The sequence below is a fragment of the Pseudoliparis swirei genome, chromosome 20, assembly GCF_029220125.1.
Source record: "Pseudoliparis swirei isolate HS2019 ecotype Mariana Trench chromosome 20, NWPU_hadal_v1, whole genome shotgun sequence".
In the NCBI taxonomy this organism is placed as follows: Eukaryota; Metazoa; Chordata; class Actinopteri; order Perciformes; family Liparidae; genus Pseudoliparis; species Pseudoliparis swirei.
In genome coordinates, this window is record NC_079407.1 from 4,852,959 (window position 1) to 4,865,531 (window position 12,573).

Here is a 12,573-nt window from a genome sequence, read left to right on the forward strand (position 1 = left end):
TGCGCCACGTACCGCTAGGTTACGACGTAAACCCACCGTAAGAACACTTTTTACCGTGTCGTTGCCGCAAATGCTGCAAGCAAACAAATTCAACAGCCTACCGCTACACGTTCCCAAATCACCTACTGCACACGGGAAAAAGCTGGACGAGCCCCCAATTTGTCACAACCCGGCTCTTAGGGCATGGCAAATATGGCGCGGACACAGCATTAAATTAAGGAAAAGGTGTTTATTTAACGTAATAATGGAACACAACGTAGTGAGGTGTGGCAGTCAGTAACATCAGTAGTGTCCATGTGCATGGGTGTGGGAAGGAGTGTAAGTGTTGTCAGCCAAACCAAAGGAAACCAACAGCCAAGGAACCAACAGCAAAGGAACCAGCAGCAGAGTCCCAACCACGACCACCACTCCACCTGTGAGGAGAACAACCCCCCCCCGCACAGTGTGGATCAAGGCCTTTATGCCCTCCTGCTCTCGGACCAGGTGTTCTGCATCCGGCAATCACTCACCTAAAGACATGATTAGTGATTAGACACGGGGAAGGAAAGGAAGGGAAGGAAGCCAGGCAAGGAGGCAAGGAAGGAAGGTAGGACCCCCTCACCCTGTACTCTCTGTCTCTCCCCTATGTGGGCAGGCAGGAGCAAACTGACCTCATTAACACATCCTACTCCCGGTTATGTCATGTATATAAACACCTCTCTGAAGTAGTCACACCATCTAAATGTCTCACGAAATGTTCTAGTTTAACTTGTTTTCTTCTTTCTTTCGTTCTTTAATTATATTGTTCGTTATTGATCAATGTCATTTGTCATCTTAAAAACATGAAGCAGGCTGGGAAATCATAGCACGCCAAATAAAACATGCAACACACCAACAAACGAAAGAAGGGAAGCCGATTAGAATGTATTAACAATATTTATTCACTACAAGTTCCAGTGTTATTTTTCCTATTTCATTTCAACCCAACAGTAAGAACAAGATGTATTTTTATACATATTTACAGATTGGCTTAACTATTGGCAATATATATCACAAGTCATTATTTATCTCTATACACAACCCACATATCACCATGTGTTCCACACGCCGACCTATGGGAAGAAGATGAGGGATTGATATTCAATCCGGGTTAAAGCCTCAGTAGTTCTCTACTGGGTGTGCTCTCTGTCCTCCATTGTTCCTACAAACAGAGGACAGAGTTAGTCAAATAATCTCAGTTTAGCTTCTCCAGCCTGAACTGAAACTGTATCTGGGAAGAACAGGGAGGGGGAGGGGGGGGGGGACGCCAGGTGAGACGGTGTGTGAAATCTAATTTATCATGAAAACACTGTCAGACAAAAAAGGCAGGGAGGTATTAATGTGTGTGAGTTCAATAGCACCGTCACATGGTGGACAGCCTTGAGACCAAAAAAAACAAAGAAAGAAACACGTCGGATAAATGTGTAATAAATGTGTAATAAATGTGTAATAATACTGAGCAGGTGTATAGCAGACCGGGGTCAAATGTACACAGATGAAGAAACATGTTTGTGATTGAATTGGACTGATATATGTTGTTGTAACTGATAGTGAATAAAAAATAAAAAATAATGCAGATAATAAACTACAAGCTATCTGAATTATGACTTCTGGGCCAAAAAAAAGGAGAATTTTCAGGATTGCCATTGGATCCAGGCCCGTGTAAACACACATCACCGTGACAGGAAAGCAGTGCTGACTAAGCAGTTTTTTTGTGTGACTCCATAAATGCATGAATTATAATAAGGGATGACAGCAATAAAACAAAAGTACCTCACCTTGGCTAGTGTGCATTGTGCATAGTGTAGCCAAATATGTGTTTGGATTAAAGAGTATTTATTTATTTTTTATTCCAGTCTAAAATAATGCGCTAATACTACTCCAAAGTAGCTGCCAACCAATGTTCTTAAATGTATTAATTAATTAAGTATGAGTGTAATATTACACCTACTATGAAATGGCATGAAAACATGCCATAAATGTAATAGTTCTGACATAAAAAGGTGTTTTCTAAAGTAAACTGGACTAAATAATATAAATGTAAAATGTGTGTGTGTGCGTTAAAGCTGGAGCAAGTTTTGTAATGTTAGCACATTAATTTGTCTCAGTATATATTTAAATGCCCAAAAAAGCACATTCAATTAAATCGCATACGTCAAAAGCAAAAAGGAATTTCTTTGTAGAATAAAACACACTTTCCAATATTGCATGTCAAACAGGAAAAAAAAATAGCTGCATTAAATATTGCATCATAGCTACAACACAGTATTAGTTTTGGGCATTGAGGAAATGCACAATGAGAAATGAGGATTGAGACATGTTGGGAACACTGAAACAGTTCTTTAACAGGCTGGTGAGATTTGGTTAAAATAGAAATACATAAGGTCAGAAACACAGTGAAACGTTGTACCCTAATACAGCAGAGGTGTCTTATTATTTAAAGTCAAACATATGTTCAACCATACTGAATTTACCTCACACCTTGTGACGAAATGGCAACACTCACTGGAAAATGAAAACTTTAAAAAAGAAATGAAAAAATGAAAAACATCCCTTCATTGAAACTAATAACACTGACGATTAAAAACCAGCTCGTTTTCTCACAAGAACCATTTTAAAATTAAGACACGTGAGTTGTAGAATATGTATCAGTCAGACATGTCATGTATTTTCTTTGATTCACAATCTAGCCTACTTCTGTAGTTAAATATGTACAGTAGAAACCGAGAGGTGAAAGCATGTGTCAAAGGGAAGAAAATCATCTTTAAAAAATATATATATATGTATATATACATATGTACATATATATATATATTTGTGGATATATGTATACATATATATATATTTGTGTATATATATTTCCATATATATACATATATATTTGTGAATATATATATATATGTACATATACATATATTTGTGGATAAATATATATACACACATATCTATATATATATATACACATATCTATATATATCTTAAAAAATATATACATACATATATTTTACTTTTCCCCCATTATAAAGCATTTATTGAATAAGACTTGTGAAAGCAGCACTGATGTGACATTAAACGGTGAGGATGAACACAGCAAACATTACGACAGTATCCATCTGCAGGTTGTGTCCTAAACCAGGGGGGCGGTAGCTTCCTGTGGGGAGAATTCAGTGCTTGTGCTATCTTCAAATATCACCAATATATTGTGAGTGCAGAAAAGGTTTGATATATGAAGTATGGGTAAATCATGTCATGTTAAGTTATTGTTTCATGTAAAATTGCTCTGAAAAGGGCGAAAACGTCATTAAAATGTTGGCTTTCAATAACGTAAAGTATATTATGCAATGTATCACACCCAATAAAACCTCTCTCCCGAAGCTTCTAAAGCCATTTCCCCCGACATCATTTCATCCTCATACATTCCTCCTTGAGCTTGGAAACATTCACGATTTCAATGCACAATCCTCCATCGACTCTCAAAGAAAAGAAATGATTTAAACAATAAGGTCTGTCATTTGTTATCCTAAAAAACAAAGAGACACATGTAGGGCTGCAACAACGAATCGATAAAATCGATAAAAATCGATTATTAAAATAGTTGGCAACGAATTTCATGATCGATTCGTTGTGTCGCGCGATTATTACGGCGCTCAATAAGTCACGGAGTGTAAACAAAGTAGATTTGAGCGCAGAGCCGCGCAGGAGAAACAAGAGTGGAGGGAGAGACGGAACGCTGCGTTGTGAGAGCCAATCAGCGCTGAGCTGCTCCGCTGTTGATGAATCTAATTGGCTGCTGCTGCTCACGTGGCGCTGGATGCAGAAGTCCTTCACGTAGTCGGAGACATTCACGGAGCTGAGTGCGCCCCCGGGTGACGTTATGAACCCAGACACCAGGGCGCTACATGTCACGACGTGTGTGGCATTTCCACAAGAGTATAACGTAGAAAACGTGGTTATTTATTCCGTGGCGGATGGCTGAAAATATTTTTCCACGGAGAAAGGCAACGGAGATAAGCCCCGCCCCCTCACCGTATTAGGCGTTTAACCCATAAATAGCCAACTCAGGAGAGTAAAGCGCTGTCAGTCTGTTTGTGACGGGTTCATCCACATGACCAGTGAACAGGTTCATACACATGCTGACCAGTGGATCTCCAGGACCTTACCATGACTTTAAACCAAATTTTCATGATTAAACATTTAATGAAAACTCTGTGTAGACATGAACAAGTGAGAAGATGTAGTATTTAAAATAACAATGAGAATTCCAAAGCATACCGTATATATACCATGTAAATTAACATTTGAATAAAACAAATTTGCATTACTTTTCCAAACATTTGGGGATTTTATTTTTTTCATTTACTTTTCTAGGCCTGCTAATAGCCATTTAAAAATTCCATGACTTTTCCAGGTTTTCCATGACCGTACGGACCCTGTTTTGAATAAAGGGTTGAAAATTACAGTGTTTTTTTAATTATCCGATTAATCGATAAAATAATCAACAGATTAATCGATTATCAAAATAATCGTTAGTTGCAGCCCTAGACACATGCATGTTTGCGGGAGTGGCCGCCCGCCTCTCTCTGACCACGCGGACAATGTGTTGAGTCCAAACAATCATCACAATGATCCAGCCATGGAAAACCCCAAAAAAACATCTGGGGATCCAGGTTGTGCGGGGAAATTTCACCACAACTTTGTAAATTCATATCCGAGTGACTGAAAAATTGTTCCCAGGAAAAAATCCATCCAATGAGTGGATGGTCATATTCCACGTGGACTAAATGAAGGGTCCCATACGTCAAGGAGTTGGCATTAAATGACCTCTGCATGTGGAATCCCAGTTGGTGTTGTAGCTAACGAGGTCCAGACAAGACACAGGTGTAAAGGGCAGCGGGCGGCTTCAGCCCATATCCGGTCATATGCATTGTTTGTATACATCACACTCACGTTGGTCCTGTTTTCACCACGTGATCTTTCACACCAGCGAGCCGGCTCTGTTCTGGGCGGGCACCATCACGGGCACCGCCCCCATCCGCTCCAGCATGGCCTGGCTCACGGCGTACGTGTGCGTGTGCGTGTGCGTGTGGTGCCCGTGCGCGGACGTCACCGCCGGCTTGAGGCTCACCGAGCCGTTGCTGCGCACCATGGCGCCCGGGGACGGGGCGGAGTTCGTGGTGACCACCAGAGACTTGGGCGGCGGCAGCGCGTGGCCGCCGTTGGCGAACGATGTCGTCATCGTCGCCGCTCCCGCCGTCGTCGTCGCCGGTGGCGGTGGCGGCTGCGCGTGACGGGTCAGCGGAGCCGAGCCCGGTGCCGCGGGCACTGTACTGTGGGCGTGGCCGTGCGCCGCGTTCTGTGCACCGTGAGCGGTGGTGGCGGCGGCGGTGGCGGAGAAGGTGTGGCGCGTGTCCCCGTTGTAGCGCGTGTAGGAGTGCGTGTCGTAGTTGGGTTTGGGGTTGTGCCAGTAGCGGCTGTTGTCCGTGTTGGTGGACGTCAGCGTGTCGTTCTCCGAGGACGAGGCGTCGGCGTGGAAGGCCTTCGCCGACGATGACCTCTTGGGAGGAAGGTCATCTTCTCTGTTCAGGAGACGCAAGAGGAAGTTGTGAGGAGGGCAGTGACACGAGGAATGAAGGCGGTCTTCAAATAGTTAGACTGAATCCTGAATTGGTGCATAACGAGTTAAAAGTAGTGAGACACGTAGTACTACTCATTCATTTTTCATTTTGGCTCTTATGTTTTTCTGAACCCTGTTAAATATACAGTTGTATTTTTATTTTTACTATTCTATATAATATAGGAAACAGAAAGACTGGAAAGGTATAGGTAGAAACAACGAATGCTTATATATGCATATCCTAAATTATTATTATTGTCAAATAAATCACAGTAAGAAAAATGTCTACATTGCCAAATTTAACATGGGCTATTCTATTTATTTGATTGTAAAATAAATATATATATATATTTATGTGTGTACATATATATGTGTATATATATACGTGTAAATATATAGATATATATGTGTATATATATATATATGAATATACGTGTACATATATATATATATTTATATTTAAAACATTTAAACAACAATAACTTCTTTTTTCTTTTTATATACACAGTCTATGTAATGAAATTACTGCTTTTAAGCTGCAGTTCATTCAAGTCTTGCTCCTAATCTTTTGTATGCAGTCATTTGGGCTAAATGAGTTTGACTCCTGATGAATGTGGTTGAGATCAAAGTGATAGTGACTTTCTGTTCGTGGGGGTGAAAGCAGAGCCGTCGGGTAGAAATGGAATCAGAGTTAAAGCCCAAAATGAGGCGTATGTTATCAGTGATGAATCAGCCAAAGCCTCAGATATCTGAACTGTAATTTATCTTCCAAATGATTCATGCAGTGATTGATGGGAGACATTGCAGCTCATTTAATTAACTGACGGAGCTGCACAGACACATTAGCCGTGAGGACGATGACATTTGCTGTCAGCAGATGAAATTAAGATGAATTCTCCAAACTTTAAACCCAATTAACTTATTTTTTTGTTAAACTGATCTTTGCGATTGGCATGCCGACACACTAATCGTTCTACAGAAGGAAATACGAAGCGCTCTGCAACACATGTGCAAGTAAACAATCCCTGTTTGAGACGTCCAATAACAGGATGGCATTGCCCGATATCACAAATGACAAATGTGTGCCTCAAAGGGCTTTACAGTCCGTACACATACGGCATCCCTGACCTTTGACCTCACACCTCAGGACCCACTGATTGTCTTTGTGCTCTGGAGACCAACAGCGAACGGTTGCAACTGGCTGACTGAAAGCGCCACGAGCAAAAACGCCGTACCTGATCTCATTGGGGATCTCCTCCTCGTCGTATTTGTTCTTGTTCTTCCAGTAGAAGAGCGTCACCACCACCAACAGGGAGCAGATGATGACGGCTAACACTCCAGTCGCGATGGTGCCCGCGATCAGACCCACGCTTTGAGGCTGGGCTGCGGAGCGGAGAGACGGGAGGAGCACCGGTCAGCGGGGAAGTCGGTCTCAAGTCGGTCGCACGACATTCGGAGCGTTGATATCGCGGCAAACGACAACCTACGTCAATATAAAGTGAAGCAATGTCTCCCTGAGCAGAGGTTACCCTCCCTACATGCGTGTTGGATCACGCCGTCTCGACCGCCACTTTCACGTGAGCATTATTTCCCGAGCACGCCTCGGTTAGCACCGTTAGCGCTGTTAGCACCCTGAGCTATGAGCCGCCGATGGAAATGCAATCTTGGTATTATGCAGCTTATACACTCTTAAAACACTATTTAACTAGAACGGGCACTCGGTAGAGCGCATACCTTCGCATATCCCAAGATTGGGCATTGAATTATGAACATTTTGGCATTAGTTGCATGCCAATTGGATATGAATTGACCGTGCTATGTTAACAAGAAGATGTTGACCTTTTCATGACCTTGACCTTTGACCCGATTGATCCCAAGATCTAATCAAATGGTCCCCGGATAATAACCAATCATCCCACCACATTCCATGTGATTCAAGAAGATTTTGACCTTTTCATGACCTTGACCTTTGACCCGATCGATCCCAAAATCTAATCAAATGGTCCCCGGATAATAAACAATCATCCCACCAAATCTCATGCGATTCAGTTTAAAACTTTTTTTGTTATGCGAGGAACACGCATACAAATAAATAAATAAATAAATACACGGCGATCAAAACATAACCTTCCGCATTTTCAATGCGAAGGTAAAAATGTGACGTGTTGCACAACTAAACTTTAAACGGTGCCATATGTCCACTGTATTTGAGAATGGGTGCTCGTCCGACCGTGAGTCCCTTTGGTAGACCACGTCTTTGTTCTACCCTCGACTCTCGATCAGTTCATTTCATGAACACTTCATTGATCCCAGTGGGGACGTTCTCATCTGAATTGAACCCGTCCTCAGTTCTAAAGGAGCAGTGGGCTGCAGTGAGCACCGAGGGGTTCAGTGCCTCGCCCGAATATAGAGACATATATTTATATATCCTCTTATGTTCTGGAAATAATTTAAATTGAGATGATGAATTGGTGTGAGGGATTCCGCAGTGACATAAAGTAGAGTTCCTGATTCACAGTTCTCAATGTCTCTGTGTGCAATGGATGTGTTATCAGTTTTGTTTTTCTTCCCAATAATACTCGAGTAAAATATGAAACATCAATGGAAGAGAATCGTTTGGAGTTGCGCTGATTCTTTCCCGGCGTGTACATCCGCACCGCGGTGACAGTGAACATCCGCGGTCGTCTCTGACGGACCCGCTCGGCACTCGGCTGTCTGTCTGCTTGTATTTCTGACCCCGAGCGTCTGCCTGTCACACACTGTCAGACGCACAACATGAAACACTCTGTCACCACGTTGCAGTCCTTCCCGTCAAGCTATCAAAACCGTCTGACCCCGGATGACCCCAGACCAACTCTGTCTTTCTTCTTCTGCTCTCTGCGCTTTCTGTTCATCCGTCTGACAAAGAGTCAGACGTTGAACTTTCCTGATGTGAGAGTTTGAGTGAGACAAAGGCTTTTCCATCTATGAATGTGCCTCCGGCTCGTCTATATATACGACAATAACTGCGCGACATGGATCCAGCGGGACGGGAGCCGGGTTCTCGAGGTTACTCACGTGCCACGACCTGCAGGTCCAGCAGACAGGTGCTCTTGCCGATGACGTTGCTGGAGGTACACTGGTAGAGTCCTGAGGTGCTGGTGCTGATGTTTCTCATTGTCACAGTGCCCTGCATCTGGTCTGATGGACACACACACACACACACACACACACACACACACACACACACACACACACACACACACACACACACACACACACACACACACACACACACACACACACACACACACACACACACACACACACACACACACACACACAGAGTCACAGAGTAACTAAGGGGACTACAATACAAAACCATGCCGAGGCACACACACATATGACCCTATGCATGTACAACATTTAGAGTGCAATGTAGAACTCAGTAATATGAGTTCAATGGAGGAAAAAAAGGCAAATGCTTGTTTTAGAGTAAGATAATGCCCTTAACTGAACTACCTATATCTACCAGCAGAGGGTGCTATACACTAATACAAGGTGTGCAAGTGAAGTTCACTGATTCCTTTCTTTCACAAATGATGAAGGAGTTGATGTGGGTTCAGAATCATGTCACTAAACTACTGGATCCATTACAGAAGCCTCATGTAGGAAGTGAGACGGATCTCATTTCAGCAAAAGAAGACTAAAAACTCAATTAAAAACATGAAGATGTGTCCCACCAATGTAAAGGTCACCTGTGTTGAACCAGGTTAGCTTTCAGACCACTATCAGGAGGAGATGCATACGAAATTAAGAGTAGACCGATTTAAGTTAATTTTAATGTTTGTTTGAAGTTATTATTACAATAACATGAATATGTGAGTCTAGATCTCTCAAATAGTTTAAATTTAATTTATATATTTAATTTATAGGGTGTTAAATAATATAAATATCATACGATGAGTAAGAAACGTACCTATTGGTTAGTTAATTTTGTAAAAGTATTTATATCAACTCAGATGCCATTTTGGAGTGACACACTGGAGCCTCTTCTCCATTATCATCTCACAAATAACATGTTTTATATGACATTTGAACTGTCGCTGCAGTTATGATTAATGTCCGAGTGTCTACATCATTATCTTAGTCATGGAAGAAAACATTAACTTAATTGTTATGGTAATCTGTCATGTGAAATTGGTGTTACATGTGGTATATTATCCTTTTATTGACCAGTAGTGTACAGACGAAGACAGTGATCGGTGATGAAGATTATTTTTGACTGGGCGCAGCCGGAGAGGTGAGACCACACCACTGCTCTCCGATGCTGAAAACCAAAACACAACTCGGATAAACACCGGTCCAATCGTAAAAAACTGTGTCAGAGTCTGAATTCAGCATGGGAGAGTGGCCAAAAAAATAGAAACACACACATTCCCGACGCACTTATTCCCAAATTTCCCAAGCTTTGGAACACTGCATCCATCCATCATCACCCCACAGCAGTAGTCTGGGCCTGGCGCATGTCAGGTGATGGTGGGATGCTGTTGCCGGGGGCAAAAGGGAACTCCAGCCTGTGTGTAATACCTTGCATGGCGTTGTGCGGCAGCTTGGGCAGCGCGTCCAGCTTCTCCCAGGAGTAGGACGGCGTGGGGGTGCCTTCCTCTGAGCTGCACACCAGCATGATGTCACTGCCCACATCCAGCGCGCCCTGGACCCGACACGCTGGCACCGAGGGGGGCACTGGCAGATGGAGAGAGTGGGCGGCGGCTTGTTAACCACTTTACAATGCTAATCTTATCGTTGTTGTTTTTCCTAATTGCAGAGGAAATCTCACATTTTATTCGTTAATCCAGCAGCTGATTTACTGCTAATTGTCTCAAAATGGATTTTTCCGGTTGCCAAGATAAATCCGGTTTCAACCGTCATAATCATGACTGTGTCTTGTTGTTGTTTACACGTGTTTAGAGCTCTACAACTGGCAGAAAAGGATGCCCGCCACAGCCGTTTCAGAAATACTGAATATCAGAAGAACGCTGCAGCTCTTCAAAACTCAACATGAGATCACGTCTTATCTTCTTCTCCGTCTCAGCGGATGAAGTGAAGGACACATATCGACGGGTTGTTGTGACAGATGCATCTTTACCCAACACGGTGAGCCCGATGACGCCGATGTTGCGCCCCCCTCTGTCTGGGAGGTTGTTGACCAGGCACTGGTAGGTCCCAGTGTCAGACAGCTGGGTGTTGTTGATGAAGATGGAGGCACTTTTACTCGGCATGGTGGCCACGAAGCCCACGCGGCCGATGAGTTGGTCGGAGAGGCTGAACACCTGGCCGCCCTGGTAGATGATCACCTGGATTCGGGGAGAGACACGCAGAAGGTTTACAGAGGTACACAAAAGGATGGAGGATGAGGTGAATGGGTGAGGAGAGAAGTGAATGGTAAAAGGGGGGAAGGCAGGAAGAGGCATTGGTGGCAAAGAGGTCAGAGAAACAGAAATAACTAGAACGGGCACTCGGTAGAGCGCATACCTTCGCATATCACAAGATTGGGCATTGAATTATGAACATTTTGGCATTAGTTGCATGCCAATTGGATAAAAATTGACCGCGCTATGGTAAAAAGAAGATGTTGACCTTTTCATAACCTTGACCTTTGACCCGATCGATCCCAAAATCTAATCAACTGGTCCCCGGATAATAACCAATCATCCCACCAAATGTCATGCGATTCGGTTTAATACTTTTTGAGTTATGCGAATAACACGCATACAAATAAATAAATAAATGACGGCGATCAAAACATAAACTTCCGCATTTTCAATGCGAAGGTAATTAACTAAAAATGAGCAATTAATACAAATTTGCTCCACAAATGTTTTATTATCGTGATTATTTAACTTATTTCAGTCTGCGGGGATGAATACTTTATGAATGTGATTCCTAGAACTGGTGAAACAATAAACCCTCACACACACACACACACATATATTAAATATATTATATTTACCTAAATATAAGACAAAGAAAGCTAAGCTCTGACATGTTTAGGGAAAAAAAAAAATCAGCAAACTCGTGTGTGTGTGTGTGTGTGTGTGTGTGTGCTAGACATGGACTCCAGTCGCAGAGATCTCTCACTAGAGGGAGACCGAGTTCCAGGAAGAGGCTCAAAGGCAGCCGGAGAGTGAACCGTGAGCAGACGTTCATGTCCCGAGGAACAAACCAACAGAAAGAGAAACATATATTTTATTTGTAAGTGGTTGTTTCTAGCTCACTGGGTAGAGTCCGGGGTGCGTACTAAAAGTGTGCTTTCATGGTATCTTCAGATAAAAGCATCCACGAAATGGAACTGCATAATTTAAAGCCTTTTTAACTTAGAAACATAGAAACTGCAATCTGATAAATCAAACAGTGGCGAGGCAGGACCATTTCAGCACAAGGAAGCCCATCCAGCGAGAAATCAAACCAAGATCTAGACCTACATGATCTTTTGAGAACAATCCCAACGAGAACACACTTGTGAGAGTGAATTCACGCCTCGAGTCGAAATTAAAGCGCGACGGACGGATCGATTTGTTCCCAAAACTTCCCCGAGGCCTCCGGCTCGGAGGCGGAGGAGCTGGTCGTGTGAGGCCCAGATGCAGAGCAGCTCTCACCCCTCAGCTGGGCCGGCACAAAAGATGAAGAGGACACTTGGCACGTGCGCACTAAAATCTGACGCTCACACACACAGGAGCACCAGGCTCACACACACACACACACAAGGCGCACGCACACGCACATACACACCAAAGCATGGTGGGGAATCAGAGGGGCTATTCAGTGTGGTGAAAAGAGCCCTCATTGAACTGTTCAAAGGCCCAGTCCGGGAAACAACTGGCACCAGTGTGTGTGTGTGTGTGTGTGTGTGTGTGCGTGTGATAGTTGTGATGAAAGTGCAGGGGTGTGCATGTGACTGT

General features: G+C 43.2%; 1 protein-coding gene across 1 annotated transcript in view; it reads right to left on the bottom strand.

Moving 5' to 3' along the window:
- Positions 1–896: 896 nt before the first annotated feature.
- Positions 897–12,573, bottom strand: part of igsf11 (immunoglobulin superfamily member 11) — a 104,638-nt gene continuing 92,961 nt past the window's right edge. The window contains exons 4-8 of the mRNA XM_056441007.1: positions 10,761–10,968; positions 10,202–10,357; positions 8,690–8,812; positions 6,868–7,015; positions 897–5,594 (exon numbers count right to left, since the gene is read on the bottom strand). Coding sequence (XP_056296982.1) covers positions 4,994–5,594; positions 6,868–7,015; positions 8,690–8,812; positions 10,202–10,357; positions 10,761–10,968 — 1,236 coding nt within the window. The 3' untranslated portion in view covers positions 897–4,993. The remainder of the gene's footprint in view (positions 5,595–6,867; positions 7,016–8,689; positions 8,813–10,201; positions 10,358–10,760; positions 10,969–12,573) is intronic.